Consider the following 21,501-nt stretch of genomic DNA (forward strand, 5'->3'; position numbering starts at 1 on the left):
AGTCATTGTTGGGCCATGCTCTGTATTTGGTCAGTATTTTACATCAGTATTTCTAGAACAAAACCTGGAGTGGAACAATCAGAGGAAAAGTATAATAGAAACATGTCATTATTTCTGTATTGATCACCCAATCCTTGTTTTGGCTTACAAATACTGAGGTAAAACACTGAATAAATACCGAATGTGTAAACGTGGCTTTAAAAGGGCTGTTCGGTCATTTGCTAAAAGTCTACAGTCACTATGTGACTGCAGACCTCTGAATCCTCACAGTGTGAGCACCGCACACTGTCAGAATTCTCTGGTGACGGCGGTAAGAGCTGGCAGTCATGTGACCACAAGTATACAGTTTACATACTTCCATACACATTCCAACTAGACGTGCTAGGCCTCGCTCAACACAAGTGGAGTAACAAAACCTACATCAAGTCTGCCGAAAGCATGCGGGACATTTTGTCATGGCCTAATAAGAACAAAGTTGAACCTTTCAGCCTTAATTCCAAAAGTTATATTTGGAGCAAAGCCTACACTGCGCATCACTAAAATCACAGAAAGTCTTATTACGCCTCAGGGGAAGGCATAAAGCTTGGTGCATATAATCAAAAGAGGCTTTCTTGACTTTGACATTTATTGGACTTGCTACCATGAATTAATTGCATAAGTATCACGGCTGTTGACGAACACAGAATATGAGCATCCCAATCAAGATCTCTTAAAGTATATGAAGTTTACAAGAGAAGTTTGTCTCATGTATGAAGCGCCATGGTCTGACCTCTCCTAGTTCTCCAATAATATCATTTATCAATCCCTGATCCCAAATAGCTTAGAACCAAAAATGGTCCATCCGTAGATTTCAGCAGGAATTCTAAGATATGTGGACTTGGTTGACAGAGACACATTGGAAATTCTCTTGTTCGACCTTATTAAATCTAAATTCTCTGTAACCAATAGATAATTCTTCCAATTTATGCAGAGTAAACGTCTAGCAGTTTCGATATTTGGCTCAATGAATGTCTCCCAAATGGAGTTTGAAAAGTTATGTGAAGGGGCCCGTCAACTAAGGGGTTGAGATCTAATATTTAGAAGAGTATAAACTCTCCTCAGGAGGATCCTCCGAAATAACACCCCTATATGATTAAATGGGAGTCTCTCCTAGGGAAGGAGCTGTCCTCACAATGTTCGCAGAGTATTTTGGACAAAGTGGCCAAATCTTCCATTTGTACCTTATATAAAGAGATTCAATATAAGATTTTATAGGTGTTGGTACCACACCCGAAAGGTCCTCCATAAACTGAACCCCCAGTATCTGAATATTTGCTGGCGATATGGCTTAGCAACTGGTTCTCAATAATCACATTTGCTGGTCTTCCCCTGGGGTGGTAGGATTTTGGGAATTAATGAAAGTTTTAATACAAAGGGTACTTTTGTGGGAGCGGAGATGGACCCTGCAATCTGTTTGCTAAATGCTTCTCCTAGAGTAATGGGGAAGAACTCATCTAAATTATTATTGCATATGTTAACAGCAACTAAGTGTTTGATTGCTTTCTAATGGAAACAGACCACTCCACCCTCTTAGCAAAACTTAGAGAGAATGGCGGATATTCGTAGAATGAAATACATGACAGCTTTAATTAATGCGAAGGTGGACAGATTTGATGCTATTTGGTCTCCCTGGGATTATTTCTGAGCTCAAAACAGTAGCCATGACCTTTTTGGACTCCAGTAATCTTTTTTCCCACTCCTTAAAACAGATATAAAAGATACGGCCACCGCCTTTCAGGGCTGATATACAGCATTCTATAATGCTGTATACCTGCCCCCAACCCAACCTGAAAGAGAAGAAAAATAAGTTTTATTATACTCACCTGCGGGGCGGTCCGGTCCAATAAGTGTCGCAGGTCCGGGTCAAGCGCCTCCTATCTTCTTGCAATGTTGCCCTTCTGCTTGCTTCATGGCTCCCCGGAATTGCGTTCCTGCGCAGGCGTACTTATCTGCCCTGTTGAGGGCAGACCAAAGTACTGCAGTGCACAGGCACCAGGAAAGGTCAGATAGGCCCAGCACCTATGCATTGCAGTACTTTGCTCTGTCCTCAACAGACAAGATAAGTACGCCTGCGCAGGAGCGCGATGCCGGGGAGCCTGAGAAGCAAGCAGGACGGCAGCATTGCAAGAAGATGGGAGGCACCGGACCAGGACCTGCGACACCCATCGGACCGGACCGCCCCACAGGTGAGTATAATAAAACTTATTTTTCTTATCTTTCAGGTCGGATCGGGGGCTTATCTACAGCATTACAGAATGCTGAAACTTGGAGGCCATATGTTATATCGGCCAAACCTGGTGACAGGTTCCCTTTAATGTGTGTGTCCTGTTTTCTGTTTGTCAATTACTAAATAAGAAATTTGAATTTAATAAGTGGATGGGGTTTGGTTTATTATGGCATCAGGTGTAACTAATATATCAAGTATTTTATTTGGAAGTTGAGTCTTATGGTTTTAGTCTGCAATATGCTTTGATGTCACTAGAGGGAAAGGTTTTCCATCAGTTAAACTTTTATGTACCTCATCCTCATTGATTCTTTTCTTTGTCTATTTTGCTTGTTAAAATGTGAATATTTTGTGCTTCTTTTGATTGTTAAAAATATATAAAACTTAATAAAAATCAGTGTTATAAACAAAATTGTTAAACTAGAAACAATACTACTCTTACTGTAAAGAAACAAAGAAAACTTTTAGGAAAAGAATACAAAGCCTGAACAGAACGTGTGACAATGCGTACGCATTTAGAGTGACATACTTTCAAATTCAGTCCAAGCTTCTGATCTAGGAGAATGCTTAAGTAGGTCTTAAATACGTCATTAAATGCTGGGTGGTTTGTATCAAAAGACACAGAAGACTCAATCTGAAAAAAATAGTAAAAAAGAGATAAAAGCATAACATGAATACTCAATTGTACTCTCCTACTGATGGTCTATGAGTTTGTAGCTACAGGACATTGTGAGATTTACATTAGATGTAATGTGGTACAGGACAAGGCGAAAATTAGATTAAAAAAAGTATGCAAATTAATAGCAATTTGGCATGTAGTCATAGGGTTGATCACACAGGTCTTTAAAATGGGGCATGCTGGAATAAGACGCTCCTGAATCATGAAGAGAGGCACACCGCTTCGTGAATCTGAGCGTCTGTGAAATCTCACCCCTGGAGTGAGATCTCTGGTATACGGAACATGAATAAGATGAGATGCTGTGTCCAGCCCCTGACGGACCCCACCCTGCCTCCACCCATTTTGTGGGAGCTGGAAGAAGCTGGCATAAAAACACCAAGTATCGCAAAATTTTGACACAACTTAGAGATGTGCCTAAATTTTGCAACTTTATGTCAGAATGTTGGAGTGAAAGATTTGATGAATCAGGCTCATTGTAAGACAATGACGGAATAAATATAAAAACACGTGAACAGTGGCTACTAATCAGACACAAACTTAGAAATACCTGATCCACTTGGTACATAACCCAATGAAGAGCTAGGCATGTGCAAGCCTATAGCAAATGACTACCAATTCATGCAAAAATTGCAAACACAAAAAAAGGCCAGAAATAAGTCATACGCCTAACAATATGAATGAAAAAAAGGCCCAAAATAAGTCATGCGGACACATAAATGTAACAATATGCCAGATAATAAGGCAGACATTAGTTTGGATAAGAGTTACACATAGGACATCACTATTAAGCCTAATAGCCTAATGGCCAAAACAAACATTACACGGTCAAATATGTAAGGAGAAAATTGGCCAATCTTACCCATAAAGTGATGCGCTGCACCCTCTGCCCACCCCAAATGCGTCACTATTGTTTTGGCCATCAGTCTATTAGACCTGACTCAAATACTACTTTCTGCCTTAATATCTGGTGTGTTGACACATACTTGTTATATGTCAACATTTTATCTATTTTTTTAAACTATGTACAATAAAATTGATCCATATTTTTATTAGATTTATGACTCCTTTTGGGGCTTTTTCCCTCTAATCAATTACAAACGAAGTAATAAAAACATTTACAAACATTGGAGTACAGCTTTGCATCAATCTGCAAAGAAAGACTGATGGAAGAATAGTGTTACGCAGGTATAGCCCAAAACAAAGAGTAATTCCCGAATTAATACAAATCTAGAAGGGAGTATGTCTTGTCTCCAATACCTGTAGCACTTTGGCAAGTAATGTTAGGACCGCCATTTTACTCTCCGGAGCAGATTCTGGTGCCCACCAGCTGTCCAGTTTCTTCCAATTTTTAAGCACTGCATTAACCAATTGTGTGCCTTGCTGCTTATGAACTGTTCGCTGTCTGAAGCTTAGGTCCAGCATTCCATTCAATACTGAGCTCACCTTCATTAAAAAATAGAAAAAAAATATTACAAATCGAAGATATGATAAAGATTTGTAACACTGATCTCATATTAAAACTGCATAGGTGCGCAAAAAATTTGCGACCGTTGGTGTATTTAAGACATGGGCATGGCTTAGCTAGATTGGCAGGGCCAAGTACGGTTTTATAGACTCATCATAATTTACGCTGGAACGTGAAATACAAGATAGTGTAAATGCACTACAGCTAATGGCTAGAGTAGATGTCTTAGTCTGTTGCATGGGAAACCCATATGCGCTTCCTGACCACTTCCCAATGTGTGACGTCAATGTATATCATATGAAGGATGCAGATGAAGAGTCATTGTACACCATGATTCTGGAATGTTATCCAGCACAGAAACAAACTTCCTTATGCAATTAATTATGCATAACCCACTGCAGGTGAAGAATAAATATACATGAGAAATTCATGGCATCAGTGCTGGTTCAGCAGAAGGGAATGGAAGTGGGAGGAAGCATGTCAGATTTACGGTATATATAAAAAAAATAAAGATAATTACTTACCGGTAATTTGATTTTCCTGAAACCCATGACAGCAACCGAGGGAGTGGGGTCCGCCCCGATTACAGGACAGGAAGTGAAGAGCACAAAATAAAAAGGCAACTCAAACTTCCTCCTTTAATGTGATTTCCAAGAAATCAAGTAGGAGTCACCAAATTATTATTATTATTTATTTATATAGCACCATTAATTCCATGGTGCTGTACATGAGAAAAGATGTTACGTACAGGGTTATAGATAACGTTTACAGTAAACAAATTTACAATGACAGACTGGTGCAGAGGGGAGAGGACCCTGTCCTTGCGGACTAACATTACAGTAATAATAATAATTACAATAATTATTCTTGTTACTATTCAACATCAAACCCCATATTGTTAAAATTTGCCACTGAAGTAAGGACCTCCACCACAAGACTAAGATCTGGACCGTAAGAAACCCTTCCAGTGTTTATGATCACCTAATGGTTCCAAATTTCTACCTACGGTAACTCTATGCTATCAAGTGTAGACTAAGCATCCCAAAATGTCAAAATGGGCTCCAAAAAAGCAGAAGAAATATTTTGTACTTTATTACAATCCAACTTCACCACTCTTTTTTTTGTCCCTTAGGATTAACTGGACTTACAATGATTTCATTTGGCTTATCACAACCATGACCAACTCCAACTAGAAGGATAACTGGGATGTAGATATTTTGCAAGGTTAAAAGTCGACCAATCCATTTGGAGACTTCCAACGCTAGACTTAAAATGGTTTCACTCGTATTACACCTCCTACCAAAAGGACATACTGGGACATAGTTGTTAAATACGGACCAGTTCAATATGCTATTCAGGTATGAGGGATGGATGGACTGGAAGTCTGTTGGACTCACCAGCTACCCTGAGGAAAGTATTTTATTAAGGCCACTCGTTGTTTAATACAATCACTACAGACTGATTGCATTATCCAAAAGACATCCTCCTTACCAATATAAGGAGTATTGGTAGGAAAGGGTAATGTATAAGCAATATTGGTAGGAAAGGGTAATGTGAAAAGAGACCTACAAGCCACAAGTCGGCTGGTTAAACAGGCAAAAGCCACGGCCGCCAAATTTGTACATACCACTGAAAGTCATACTCCACCGAAGGCCCCATCAAGTCACACCGTGAGGCAGAGTTATTATTAAACACCACATGTTTACTTAAGCACTAAGTGACCCCACATCAGAACTTCCTCCCAAAAGGTGAAGATCGGAAGAGGAGGAAAAATCCAGTCTATAGTGTTTATAAAAAGTAGAGGGAGAAAACCATGTCGCTGCTTTACAAATCTGTTCAATGGACAAATCCGCTTTCTCCACCCAGCAGGTATGGAATAAGATAATCCAATGGCATCCCTAATCCATCCAGCTACTGTACATTTTGATGCTCAATCTCTTCCCAGGACTCCATAGCCGAAAATGAGCTAAGTCCACCAGCATCAGGGGCTTATCTACAGCATTCTGTAGCTAAGAGGTCAGAGAGGTCTGCGCACTGCAGTACTTTGCTCTGCCCTCAACAGGGCAGACAAAGTACTCTGCGCCGGAGCCGCAGCGTGAAGACAAGAAGGGGACGTCATCCTATGAAGATGGGAGGCCCCAGACCGGACCGCGACGCCCATCGGATCGGACCGCCCGCGTGAGTATAATCTAACCTCTTTTTCTTATCTTTCAGGATACATCGGGGCTTATCTACAGCATTCCAGAATGCTGTAGATAAGCCCCTGATGCCGGTGGTTCCCTTTAAGGCCACTAGAAGAACTGTCTTCAGTAAGAGGATCTTAACTCGTACTGAGTTTATAGGTTCAAATAGATATTCTGTCAGAACCAGATTTAAATCCCAAGGAGGTCTGATTGGCATAAATCGTTCATTCTTACTCACAAATTATCTATATAATGTCACATCCAGAAAACTAATTACAAGATTGTCTGCAGATGGTACCAAACACCAGACCGCAGTCATCACATGTATCCTAATATAACAAATAAGTGTTGGAGATGTGACTCCACTGTAGGTAACATGACCCATATTTGGTGGTCTTGCCCCCGAATATCCAAATTGTTGACAGGATTGTTTGATTTCTTTAATAAATTATTCTACACTAACTTCCTGAACTCTCCAGAAACAGCTTTACTATCAATATTCCCTACATCTATTTCTACAATAAAAAATGGACTATTTAGAGTACGGTATTTTTAACTGCAATGAGACAGATTATCCCAGACATTGGAGATCAATCACCATTCCTTCTAAATTGGAATGGGTTGAGTCAGTAGATAACCTTATTCACATGGAAGAGCTCATAGTCTCTGACAGTTGGCTGAACTTGGAGTCATACGAATATATTAGAGCTAGGTTACCCTGAACATCATTCAGAAATTCATCTGAATTTAGCACTTCGCTAACATCGCAATTCTAGTGATTTTGAGCCATCGATCTCACACTCAGAATATGCAAAATTCACCTCCTTATACCTTCCTCCTGTGTTGGCTTTTGTGTTCCCCCCCGATTCTTCTCTATCGTGTCTCGTCATATGAATAGAACAATTTATTCACATAACATGATACGATTCAGTACTATTTGTTGCACTATACTCTCCCTTTCCAAATAAGTATATGTTGGTTAATATACTTACATTTTGTTGATTGTCCCTGTTGTGCAACCTGAATTTGATATATGTTGAAACATCAATTGTTATTTATAACTTCAATAAAAAAATACTGAACCATAAATCCTAAGGAGGTACATTGGGCCAGGGAATTGGTTGTGATCTGGAGTAAGCTTTGATAAAATAGGAGATCCAGTTGTTACCCCACCAGGTCATAATTATATAGGGCTGCAAAGGCCGACACTTGACCGTTTAAAGTTTAAGAATTGACCTATATGAAATAACACCACCACCTTTCAGAGCTGATATACAGTATTCTATAATGCTGTATATATGCCCCCAACCCGACATGCAAGACAAGAAAAAGACCTTTTATTGTACTCACCTGCGGGGCGGTCTGGTCCGAGGGGTGTCGCTGGTCTTGTTCCAAAGCCTCCCTTCTTCTTGCGATGTGGTCCTCCTTCTTGCTTCATGTGGATGACGCCTCCTACGTTATTCACATAGTCTCCCCGGCAATGCGCTCCTGTGCAGGCATACTTTTCTGACAGAAGATTCAGGACCTCCAGTAGCACCCATGGCTCGGTGACTGTCATCAGTCTCAACGAAGTAATACGGCCTCTTGGGCCAAAAGGGTGATATCAGGATGACCTCGCCCTAACTTCCCTTATCTTCCTCAGGATTGCTGTTCTTAGTATCACTGGGGAAAAGCATACACTAGATCGCAACTCCATCTACTACCTGAGGATTCTCTCTGGGATTCAAAAAACAGAATTTTTCCACTTTCCTGTTTTGCCTATTTGCGAATAGGTCTATGTCCGGCAAGCCCCATATGTCGGCAAGCCCCATATGTCTGCAATCTGATTGAAAATTAACTGGTTAAGAACCCAATTCCCTTGCTTTAGTCGATTGCATCTTAAAACGTATGACTTGCAGTTCTCTTTTCCCTTTAAGTGTAAAGCTTTTAGAGAAAGGAAAGGTTTCTTTGCCATTTGAAATATCCGATTTGTCACCTCTATCAAAGAGGATAGAGTTCCTCCCTGATGACTGACATAGGCCACCGTTACTAGATTGTCAGAGGATTCTCACATGGTGACCATGCAACAAAAAAAAAAATGCCCCCAGCCCCCTCCCCACCCTGATGATCCTCTAAATTAGTTCCTCATCCCTTTGGGCCTGTGTCTGTGGTAATTATCTTTGATATTTGGTTTACCCAAGGCACCTGGCTGGCTAAATTTTTTTATGTTCAACCACCAAAGAAGAAAATGGGTCGTTATTCGAGGATTATGTTAATTTCTCTTCCAGACAACCTTTCAAGGCAAATTCGTTCTTTAGAACGACCCACTGCAACTTTCTGGTATGAAGCTGGGTTCATAACACTGCCGGGATACAAGAGGTCAGAGAACTCAGCAAAGACATCGCTTTCTTGAGAGTCATGGTGGGAACTTTTACCACCTCAGATACCTGGCTGCATAATTTTTCCATCTTGCCATCTGGAAAACGACACTCTTGATTTAGGGAGTTCAGCGCAAGACCTAAAAAGACTTGTACTTTTAGTGGCTTTAGTCTCGATTTTTTAAGATTGAAGAGCCACCCTAAGTCCATCAAGGTAGCGTAAACTGCTTCTAATTGGACGTTGCAGTGATGAACTGACCTGGTTACAATTAGGAGTCCTCAAGATATGGGACTACTAGCATATCCTTTTCTCAAAGGTGAGCTGTCACTTTTGCTATTATTTTTGTAAATACACGAGGGACCAATGACAGTCCAAATCTAAATGGCCTTGAAATAGAAACATTTGATTTCTCTTTTTACGGCTAAGGCCACCCTGAAGAATTTCTGATATTTCACATGTATTGGCACATAGAATCATAGAATGTCATCATGTCCAACCCCTTGCTCAATGCAGGAGTCACTAAACCATCTCAGACAGATGTCTGTCCAGTTTCTGTTTCAAGACTTCCATTGAAGGAGCACTCACCACTTCTCCTGGCAGCCTGTTCCACTCATTGATCACCCTCCTTGTCAAAAAGTTTTTTTCTAATATCTAATCTGTATCTCCTCCCCTTCAGTTTCATTCCATTGCTTCTCATGTTTCCATATGCAAATTGGAAGAGGGATGATCCCTCTACACTGTGACAGCCCTTCAGATATTTATAGACAGCTATTCAGTCTCCTCTTTGCTTTCTTTTTTTCAAGCTAAACATTCCCAGATCCTTTAACCGGTCCTCGTAGGACACACTTTGCAGTGCACTTACAATGCTGGTAGCTCTTCTGTGAGCTTGCAGTAGGTTTTTAAATGTAATTTTTAAAATGTGGTTCCCAGAACTGGACACAGTATTCCAGACAAGGCCTAAACCCTAAGGAGGAGTAGAGGGGAATAATTACTTCACGTAATCTAGAATCTATGCTTCTCTTAATACATCCTAGAACTGTGTTTGCCTTTTTTGCCGCTACATCACACTGTTGACTCATGTGCAGTCTGTGATCTATTAGTATACCCAAGTCTTTTTCACACATCCTGTTGCTTCGTTCTATTCCTCCCATTCTGTAGATGAAATGTTAGTTTTTCTTGCCCCGATGAAGAATCTTGCATTTCTCCCTATTAAACACCATTCTATTAGTCGCTGCCCAATGTTTAAGCTTACCTAGATCCTTCTGAATCCTTTCACTGTCTTCTCTAGTGTTAGCTATCCCTCCTAGCTTTGCATCATCTGCAAATTTGATTAATTTACCTTCAGTTCCCTTATCTAGATAATTTATAAAAATGTTGAACAAAACTGGGGCCAGGACAGAGCCTTGTGGTACTCCTCTTGAACATTCTTCCAGGTGGATGTGCAACCAATTATTGCCGCTCTTTGAGTACGATCACTGAGCCAGTTATGAATCCACCTAACCATAGCCTTGTCAATTCCATACTTGGGTCATTTTTTCAATATGGATAGTATGAGATACTTTATCAAATGTTTTGCTGAAGTCAAGATATACTATATCTACTGCATTTACCTTATACACCCAGTCAGTTATTCACTCATAGAAGGAAATTAGATTAGTCTGGCATGACTGGTTTGCTACAAATCCATGCTGGTTCTGGTTAATTAATGTATTCTTATCCAAGTACTTACATACATGCTGTTTAATAACCTGTTGAAAGAACTGTCCTAGTATAGAAGTAAGGCTCACTGGCCTGTAATTTCCTGGCTCCATGTTCTTTCACTTTATAAAGATAGGGACAACATTAGTCCTTTTCCAGTCTTCTGGGACTTCTCAAGCTCTCCAGGATTTTTCAAAGAATCTGGCTAGTGGTTCTACATGATAATACGCATCTTTCAGAACCGCCATAAAATAGTTTGTAAAAAGCAGGTTTATGGATGATCTTACGGATTCCATCTTGAACGAATGTGTTCAGGCCTCTCAAAATTGATTTTCATCCTAAAAGTCCAGTGCTGTAGCCGGCCAACCACAGAGAATGGAACTGCTAACTTGTGTCCGCAAGTCAGCCAAGTCCCCTGTACCAGCCGCAAAAAGGACTGAGCAACTGCCTGAACAGACCGGCTAGGCCTTGGTAAAACTTCCTATCTTCTTATGGCATTGCCGATGCATTCTGTCAAGGACAAGAAACCAACTGATGCGTGGGAGAGGTGCTGCCTTTTTATCCTGTAGGTTTCCTGTCCTTGAAGGACGACTCCACTCCCTGTGGTGCAGTCATGGACAAAAGAAACAAAAGTGGTTTTCTATGAATCTCTGAAGATTGTGGCAACCATTTTGGAGATGCAAACAGGATCAAAGTGTATGTTGGCAGGATCGTTCGTGATGGGGGGAGCACAAAGTATGTTAACCATACATTTGAAATGTGCCACTGAATTATACATTTTAATAATGTAGGTTTTAAGGATTTTTCCATGCATTAGCGTTTTAATGCTATCGGCTTGTACTAGGTTAAAATAATAAAAATAAGCATTACTCACACTCCACTAGTCCACTGATGTCTCAGTAGCTGTTCAGCTCTATTGCCCGTTTACAGGCTGCAGCTTTGATGTCACAACTACAGAGCACATTATTACTCCCGACACTGAGCTGATCTACTTTAGCATGACCATGGAGCTCATTGATTGGCTGCAGTGGTGATGTGTACTGTAGTTGTAGAGTCAATGATGCAGACTTAAAGCGATGGGAGAGGTGTGGCTGGTGCAGCAGATTAGGAGTATCAGCCACTATTAGTATTTTAACCTAGTGTAACTTGATAAACGGAGATTATCTCTGGAAATTTTTTTAAAAAGGTTATAACTCATCCATCCTTAAAAAAAAAAAAAAAACCTGCTCACTGGCCATTACGCCTCATGCTAGACTCCTACTTTTTGTTGACACGAGTATTAGAAGAAACTGATTTTTTGTAGTTAAGTATACATCGAGAATGCAATCATGCAATTATCAAAGCAAAGGTCACTGTGAAGGGAGGAGAAGGAGGTGACATTACCTAATGTGACTGGTAGATTTTTTGTAATTAACTGTATATAATGTATAGTCCTGTCTGCTGAAGAGTGTAAAAATTGCAAAATAATAGTCTGTATATAAACATTAGGAATATTTTATTAACAACAATTACCATTTTTGGATTTTCGGCTGATGACTTTAGCAGAGTTGGCACAACTGTGTCCAGGTTCTTTAACAGCTCCTTGTTAATAGTTTCAGAAAATAGATTGTAGAAATACTCTCCATGAGAAAAGTTAATGAGGCTCCTTTGCGCAGTCCCAGACAATGGCACTGTTAACACCACCGTGTTCAGCAGCAGGCTTACGAGTTCTTGGCACTGAAAGAAATGGCAAAATTGAATACAGCACAAACAATCGGAGAATCAGTAATTGTGGAATAGAATAATTTCACTGCTCTAGATTCTCTGTTCCCGTCTTCTGAACACAACCTCCATTTCATATTAGAGACATTAGGCCAGGCCCCACACAACAGGTTGGTGGATTTTGCCAGAGGGAAGATTCTGTCAACTTTTTAATAACATTCTTATAATGATATAATATTTAAAAAAATGTCCATTTAATAGCATCATCTAATCCGGTTCATAGAGGAGAGTCCTGACACTACGTGATTTACTGCGAGGATCATGGGCAAAATCAGTTAATATCACATACTGGCAACGTGACAATTTTTTTCTGCTATTTTGTAGAGCAAGGAAATATGCCTCATTCACATGTCCGTTTTCATGTGGGAGCAAAATCCGCGTTTTCCACATACCTATGAGTTTACGTAGCTGTGCACAGGTCAGTGATTTTTCGCGGACCGAGTGGTCTGTGCAAAATCGAGGAGACACATCTGATATTGATCTGCGTGTAGGATCAAACTTACCAATGAAAGTCTATGGGTCTGTGTGTGTGTGTGTGTGGGGGGGGGGGGGAACCAAACAAACCAAAAAAACAAGACAGCACTCAGACGCCATCCTTGTGTGGTCCGTTGTTCACTGACTGATAAGAGAGGGTGGAGATAAATCATTTTTCCTATTCAGTGAAAAAACTGATGAAAATCTTTGATGAAACTCACTCTTTCTCTCATAAGTGAAAAAAAATGATTTCTGAATGAGGCCTTAGGGAATAAGAACAAGTTAAAGGTGTTGTTCAGTCTAAATCGATGTCTGTAGTCACTATCTGTGACTGCAGACTTATGAATCCCCCCAGCACTGTGGGGATTCGCTGGTTTCTGAGCCCAGGACTAGAGGAAATGTATACAAGTGTATGGAGCGAGGCCGTGCCCACTGGACGGGCTCTGGCCGGGAGCATGCATAATGCACACATAACCCTCTGGTCCCGGCTCAGAAATAGTGCGTGCACTGTGGGGATTCATAAGTCTGCAGTCACACAGAGTGACAGCAGACTTATCGATTTGGACTGGACATCCTCTTTAAGTATTTGCTAAAGACATTTTTGCATCAAAAATGAGTTTCTAGGCAGGCAAAATACTGCATAAAAATGTGCATTTTTTATTATTTTTTTTCATTTTTTGAACTGCTTCAAATCTGCAAGGAAAAAACAACATGTGCGTGAGTTTTCAGAAATCTTATTCACTTTGCTAGGACAGAAAAATGCTACATTTTTCGTAGCCAAAAAACACAATGCGTGAACATACCCTTAAAAAACCTTGTCAATATTTTAATTTTTGCTGCTGCATCTCTGTTCCGTAATAAAATGTTAAAAAAGAAAAAAAAAAAAAAGGCAATGTAACATCAGAAAGTGACCCACAGTATTTCTTCTACAACTATGTATTTTATTTAATTCCACTCTCTATACAAGGCTTTGGGGTTAGACGTCTCACCAGTACTATAGCTGTGAGTCGTGTACGGCAGGTCAGAGAGGCGAATTACAGCTCCCATATGGGCAAACGAAACTGGAGCCTAGGGGTGACTCTTTTGGTCTAAGGGATAATGTTATGTCCATGCACTAAGGTAAGCATGCATGGAGGAGGAGGTGGTGAGCTGTGACCGTCACCTACTGAGAATAAGTTATATAAATAGGTGACATCATGCACTGAAATCCTCTCTTTGATGATGTAAAAATTATTTTAAAATGATCATGATCTTTGAAATGTGCAGGGATATGAAAGATATAAGCAGTTGCTATCGTCAATCGTGAATGTGCATTATCTATACATAAGCTTTACCATGCATTTAAATTGTGCCTTCGATGATAATGCTGAAAATCTCACAAAAAACATTCCTTAAAAAAGTTTTTAACAAAGATTAGAAAAAAATTAGAGGCAGAGCATTCACCTTTAAATCAAATTAAAGGAGCAGACCGCTTTCAACCACCTTATTCTATATGCTCAGTTACTTGTATTTAAAAAATAAAAAAAAATAGGCAAAAAATAAAAACATTTGCATATTATCTGTCTTCCGTGGATTCAGTGCTGTATCTCAGTCCATGCCTTAGTCTTTGTTTTCCTGCAGCGGTGACATAACAGTGACAGCGCTGCTACCACTCACTAAGTCTAATCCCTCTATTAATTTAGATGGCAAGAGCGACCACAGCGACCTTGGAGGATGGCCACTCCACCCTCCCATCGAGTCATCCGTAGACCCAGCTTTGTTTTCCCACATGGTTGCTGTAAAGCATCTCTGACCTTTGTGTTCACAACAAATAGCTGCAGCTCAGGCTGAACCTTGTTCAGAAAATAAAGTAGAATAAAACAAACAGATAGAAAAAAAACAACAACTTCATTTACACAAGAGGTCAATTTCTGACTCTGCATTGTGTAGAATTATTATTATTTTTTTTTTCAACAACTTCATTTACACAAGAGGTCAATTTCTGACGCTGCATTGTGTAGAATTATTATAATTTTTTTTTTTTCAACAACTTCATTTACACAAGAGGTCAATTTCTGACGCTGCATTGTGTAGAATTTTTTTTTTTTCAACATTTTATTATGGACCGGAGATGCAGCAGTAACAATGATTTAAAGAAAATGTGCTGACAATTACCTGTCCCCCGAAATTGAAAGAGAGCTGTAATATTCCTTCAGCAAGACGCCTGCTGCTGATGTCTAACGATGGTAAAGACTTCTGATCGCTGCCAGCAGCAATGCCCTTATAAACCACTGAAAGAAGTCTGGAACCCACGGCAAATCCCAGACCAGTGACCTAAGCATAAAATATACATGTTAGTATATAGACTTCAAAAATAAAGCTGCATTTGATGCCATGAAGTTTTGACTTAAAGCACCACTCCAGCAGGTTTTTTTTTATTGCAACACTAGAAATGTGCTACTGACGTAAGGTCACTGTACCTATATACCTTATATAAGTAAATGCAAGGGCCTTAAATTAGTAGCACCACTCAAGCGCTGCAATGAAATAACACAAAAAACCACTGTAGTGGTGCTTTGTTAAAAACATTAAGCTCAATTATATTGCTGGAGCTGCAGTATTGGAAGTGCTTTGCTATGACGATAAAGTAAGATGGATGCAGGAGGATAAGAAATCATATACTTGGGGCCCTATTTTACAGGCAAGAAAACTCTGATTACATACATTTTAAGGACACATTTACTAGCATATGTGACTTTTTCTTTGGTTTCTCACCTGAGCTTGCAAAGTTGAATTCAACAACTGCGCCCTGTAAAGCTGGTTACAGGCAGACAGCGTGGCACCCAACTCAATGCTGTCATTCCTCATATCTGGATCATACAAATTAACACCACATAGATCTTCAATTCTGTCCGTGGTAAAGAGGAAATATAATGGGGGCAGTTAAAAACTATCAATGTAGAAATACAAATTTTGCTAATTCAGCAAAATGGTCTCTGAATGCCATCTAATGACACAAATAATCTCTGGAAAGTAATAAAATACGAATATAAAATTCTATACTGTAAGAAGAGTTTACCGTTCCATTGTAATTCTCGTCTGTAAACACATTTTCAAGGTCCCCATGTAGGGCGATTTTGCTACCGCTTTCAGCAACTGTACACACACGTCTGGGAGGTTCTTCATCACTTGAACATCTGCCGTATTGAATCCTATACTCGATGGATTACATATGGTACTTGCTGTTAATTCCCACAATGAATTATTCAGAAGTTCATTCTCCAAATCCTACAAGAGTTAGCAAAAAAAGTGTTATTGCATAACATTATATAGTAGAACAGATGGTTATTTTGCTTTTATATCAATAAAATTACCAAAAGGTACATGCATTAAGGCTACAGTGTGCGAGGATGAAAGTCACAGTGTGCAAGAATTCATGGTTTGTAACTGCTGTCAAAATCCATGACTGTTCAGATTAATCAGTTGAGTAATCTCTGAGCGCATATCATTCATCTGGGAACATTAGGCGACAAGTTGTGACTATTCTGGATGGGTTTATCCTTTTTCTTTCCAACACTCTAACCTTCTCATTGACTGTAAAATCAGTAGACAAAGATGAAGTGACTGCAGCGCTTACCTTGCAGAGATCCTGCTGGCAGTGATCCAGGATCATGGTCACAAACTCAATGATTCTCACGGTGATTGTGCACTTGCTGTAGTTGTACTCCTCTTTTTCTTGCGGGCTGAATGAACCATCACTATAGCCGGCTTGTGCTGCCGTGATGTCACGCATGGAAAGATGACTGATGAAATAATGCAGCGCTCCAAGAAAAGAAGACTTCTGAGAAGAGTCTAAAACAAAGATTAACAATCAAAAAGAATAGGGTTTAATACTGATGCCAGATTTAAAAGGACACAAGCAACAGTAACACGGGGAAAAAGCTCTAGACCTTTCTGAAGCTTCAATCCATTTTTCCATTGAGATAACTGTGCAAGGGCTTATTTCTTTAACGACGACTTTGTTTTGTTTTACAGCATACATTTTATAATACAATGTACTGGAAAAAAGGAAAAAAACATTCCAAGTGCGGTGAAAGGGTGAAAACAATTCAGACATGGTTTATTGGAATTTGATTTTACGGTGTTCACTGTGTATTAGAAACGTCCCGGCAAACTCATTCTCCAGGTCAGGATAATTAGGATGATACCAAACTTGTATAGTTTTTCTTTTAGCGCGCTGAACAAACATTCACAGATTTCTTATAAGATATTTTTTTTTTTTTATTTTCTGGTTGATGGGAGTTGTTTGATGGTCTGTTTTTTGAAATGGCGAACTGTAATTTTTATTGGTACCATTTACATCCAATGTTTAATTGCATTTTTTGTTGTGAGAGTGAGGACTTCTGGCCTTTTCGATTTTTTTGCTTTATGGCATTTACGTCAGGGGTTAAATAATTGTATACTTTCATGGTACTTTTGCGAATCGGTTGATTTTTTCTATTTTTTTAAAAGGAAATCTGTCACCCCCTGGGACATGTATGACCTATTAATATGGGAATACAGGTAACAAAAAATGTTAAACTAGCCCTACCTGTATGCCTTGTTGTGGAGACATGTTATATTCTGTCTTTATGTTAATGATTTCTTCCAGGCTCAGGGGCGTACAGTGCCTGGAAGAAATCCCTGCCTACTCTCTTCATTATAAAACTATTCCCCTCCCCATGCACGTCAGTTATGGCTCCAGAATCCCACGCCTGCACTCCCTCAGAAATCCATACCTTTTCCACCATTCTATGGGAGCTGCATTTAGAGATCTTCTGTACTGACGAACCAACGAGCAGGTTGCAAAATGCAATGTGAAAGCACCCTTATACTTAGCGCTCCCATAGCTCAGGTGCACTTTTCATGCTTTTAAATTTTTGCTCTTCGGTCGCATCAGCTCCTGCACATTTTCTTACCTTTATTTTGTAAGTGCTGACTAAGTGTAGTTTATATAATTTTTAAATTGCCATCATAGTCACATGGCACAGATCCACGACACCAACATCTAGCAAAGTGGTCAGACCATCAAGCGATTTCATTTACACGCGATTGGCAAAAAAAACACGTAAAACTTACTCAACCATTAAAAGGAGTTATATTAAGTGTTTTCATGGCTTGGATATTTACTATAATCTGTACTGGAGGAAATTTTGGCCTCTTTTGAATAATTTTATGAACATTTGAGACATTTACACAAAAAAGCAAAATTGTACGACCGTGTAAACATGCTGGTGGCATTTTCACAATGTTGTGGTTGTACAGTTTAAGAAAAAATTAGAGTATTGAAGGGTATATGCCAGGGCTGATAAGCTGCCCAAGAGTTTGAGAAGAGTGGTGGGGCAGAGGTTGGACCGCTACTTCATTCAAACTCCTCCAATCCACTGCCCTGCTGTCTGATCGCTGGGGGTCCAAGAGTATATCCTCAATGATCTACCACTTTTTAAAAAGGTTTTAATTCATTTAGACAAATGTTAAAAAAACAGCACAACGAATGACTGTAACTAAATATAATGCTTACATAGAAATCAAGGAAATATGTAAGGCTGCTTTCACACTAGCGTCTTTCGACGCACGTCACAATGTGTCGTTTTGGAGAAAAAACGCATCCTGCAAAGTTGCCCGCAGGATGCGTTTTTTCTCCATAGAATTGCATTAGCAACGCAGTGCCAAACGTCGCAACCGTCGTGCGACAGTTGCGTCGTGTTATGGCGGACCATCGGCACAAAAAGACGTTACATGTAACTTTTTTTGCACGGCGTGTCCGCCATTTTCGACCGCGCATGCGCGGCCGAAACTCCGCCCCCTCCTCCACGGACCTTACAATGGGGCAGCGGAAGCGTCGTAAGACTGCTTCCGCTGCCCACGTCGGGCATTTATTTCACAGCATGCGTCGGTACGTCGGCCCGACGCACTGCGACGGGCCCGTGCTGACGCTAGTGTGAAAGGAGCCTTACTCGTACAAATTCCAAGAGGTAAATGAAGCTACTTTACTTACCAAGCAAAGTCTGTGGTTTCACCGCACGCATACCCATAAATGTATTATAACAATCCAGAGCAGCAAGCAACATATCCATCCACTGAAGCACAGCTCGTAAAGAGGTATTAGTCAAGTCCTGCAGGGTGGGGATGTAAAATATGCCACAATGGGTGCCGTCCACAATGCCAGCACTTTCAAATCTTTGGATAAAGAAGGAGATGCCTTCTTTCTTGATAATATCGTCTACCCATGCGGAAGGAGATTTTTTCTCTGTAAAGAAAAATGTATAAGAATCAGATAGAAGAAAACATTAAGCAAATTAGAAATAAAAAATTTTTCTCAGAAAATGTAATATTCAGTCATCATACAAGTATAGAGCGGGTACAGAATGCACCTTGTTGCATCTATAAAACTGGATTCTAATTACTCAGCATAAAATCTTTGTCTCATTCAGTGACGGTACAGCAGTTACACTGGTAGCCTAAGGCTACTTTCACACTAGCGTCGTATGCAATACGTCGCAATGCGTCATTCAGGAGAAAAAACTCATCCTGCAAAGTTGTCTGCAGGATGCGTTTTTCCCCATAGACTTACATTACCGACGTATTGCGACGTATTGCCACACGTCGCAACCATCGTGCGACGGTTGCGTCACGTTTTGGCGCACCGCCGGCACACAAAAAAGTTACATGTAACTTTTTTTGTGCGTCGAGTCCGCCATTTTCGACCGCGCATGCGCGGTCGAAACTCCGCCCCCTCCTCCCTGGACCTTGCAATGGGGCAGCGGAAGCGTCGTAAGACTGCTTCCGCTGCCCACGTTTGGCATTTATTTCACAGCATGCGTCGGTACGTCGGCCCGACGCACTGCGACGGGCCCGTACCGACGCTAGTGTGAAAGCAGCCTAACACGAAGCAAAAAAATAAACAAAAAACTGATAGCGGCTAATCTTTCTCTTCCATTTTAGCTGGGAAGTGTTCTGTCCACCTCAGAGGTGGCCGAAGAGCTGCAGGTACTACCTACTGCTATTATCTGCCTGAACCGCGGTAGGGTGACCTTCCATGGTGTGACAGAGAGATAGAAGAAGCATTTGAAGTTGAAATTCAGAGATTAAGCGAGAGGACTAGTGTGCTGACTAGACAACTTAAAAAGTAACTCTAATTTTAAATCTTTTTCCATAAATTAATAGAACATTTGAAAGTAAGACACTTTGTGATTCTCCTCCTGAACTGATCGTTCATTCTCAAAATTATCAATTCAAAAGCAAAATGTGTCTTCAGTGAATACAGACTTTCCCATTACTGAGCCAGGAGATCGCAGCTGGAGGTCTAACGGTGGTTTCAGGGGAGTCTGCAGTAGAATGTTTGTGTCTGTCTATAGCTCATCGCCACTCCATAGATTTTCAAAAAAATCTGTCTTCACCGCATACAGATTTTACGCATGAAGTAAAAATTCAAGACATTAGCCAGGTGAAGCAGACTTTTTTGATAAAATACACTACAAAGTTGCTTATCTTCATGTAATAATAATAATATTCCATATTCCACAGCACTTTACAATTAAGTGGGGACATGTACAGACAATAAAGTCAATACAAGTTAAGACAATTTAAACAGTGACATTAGGAGTGAGGTCCTTGCTCGCAAGCTTACAAATCTACAAGGAAATGGGGGGGGACAATAGGTGAAAAGTGCTTGTTATTTCAGGTCTGGCAATTATAATAAATAGGGATTTTCATATAAAGCTGCATGATCCGGTCATCAGCCCGTGTGTTTCAGTGCAATAGTCAAGTATCAAGTGCAGTTATGTGCATGGAGGGTGTGGAGACAGATGAATAGTAGGGTGCAGATTCAGAATAATATTTGGAAGGAGGGAACAGGGCAAAGTTAGTTTAGTAGTTGATGTGCTAGGCTTGTTTAAAGAGATGGGTTTTTAGAGCGCGCTTGAATAGGTCGGGGCTAGGTATCAGTCTGATCGTCTGGGGAAGTGCATTCCAGAGAGCTGGCGCAGCACGAGAGAATTCTTGGAGATGGAGGTGCGAGGTTCGGATTACGGGAAATGTTAGTCTTAGGTCATTTGCAGAACGGAGGGCACGTGTAGGGCGATAGACAGAGATGAGAGAGGAGATATAAGGCGGTGCAGAACTGTGGAGAGCTTTGTGGGTGAGAGAGATGAGTTTATACTGGACCCTGTAGCGAATGGGTAGCCAAGTGTAATGAATGGCAGAAGATGAAGATCGGTGAAACGGCTGGACAGAAATATGACCCTGGCTGCCGCATTCAAGATGGATTGGAGAGGAGAAAGTTTGGTAAGAGGGAGACCGATCAGAAGAGAGTTGCAGTAGTCCAGATGGGAATGAATAAGAGCGACAGTAAGAGAGTGTGTATTGTGGTCAACCACATGATGGTAGTATTTCGGTCACAAATCTGTGTACTATTTATTAAATACAAATTAAATTGATGGTTACACTTTAAAAACAGGGACTTAAAAACTTTTTTTCAGCTGATGAGAGAATAAAATATATTTTATTGTCTGTATTTCAGGCTTGAAAAAGGCCTATCATGGTAAAATCATCTTGCTCATTTTTGTACTTTTGCTATATCATTTTAAAAATTGAATAAAAG

General features: G+C 40.3%; 1 protein-coding gene across 1 annotated transcript in view; it reads right to left on the reverse strand.

Annotated features, from left to right (window-relative positions):
* PRKDC (protein kinase, DNA-activated, catalytic subunit) overlaps positions 1-21,501 on the reverse strand; it is a 384,813-nt gene that overhangs the window by 205,901 nt on the left and 157,411 nt on the right. Inside the window, exons 31-38 of the mRNA XM_077270465.1 lie at positions 18,898-19,149; positions 16,498-16,712; positions 15,940-16,148; positions 15,636-15,768; positions 15,036-15,194; positions 12,159-12,362; positions 4,200-4,385; positions 2,793-2,897 (exon numbers count right to left, since the gene is read on the reverse strand). Coding sequence (XP_077126580.1) covers positions 2,793-2,897; positions 4,200-4,385; positions 12,159-12,362; positions 15,036-15,194; positions 15,636-15,768; positions 15,940-16,148; positions 16,498-16,712; positions 18,898-19,149 — 1,463 coding nt within the window. The remainder of the gene's footprint in view (positions 1-2,792; positions 2,898-4,199; positions 4,386-12,158; positions 12,363-15,035; positions 15,195-15,635; positions 15,769-15,939; positions 16,149-16,497; positions 16,713-18,897; positions 19,150-21,501) is intronic.

Source organism: Ranitomeya variabilis, chromosome 6 (genome assembly GCF_051348905.1).
Source record: "Ranitomeya variabilis isolate aRanVar5 chromosome 6, aRanVar5.hap1, whole genome shotgun sequence".
Classification (NCBI taxonomy): Eukaryota; Metazoa; Chordata; class Amphibia; order Anura; family Dendrobatidae; genus Ranitomeya; species Ranitomeya variabilis.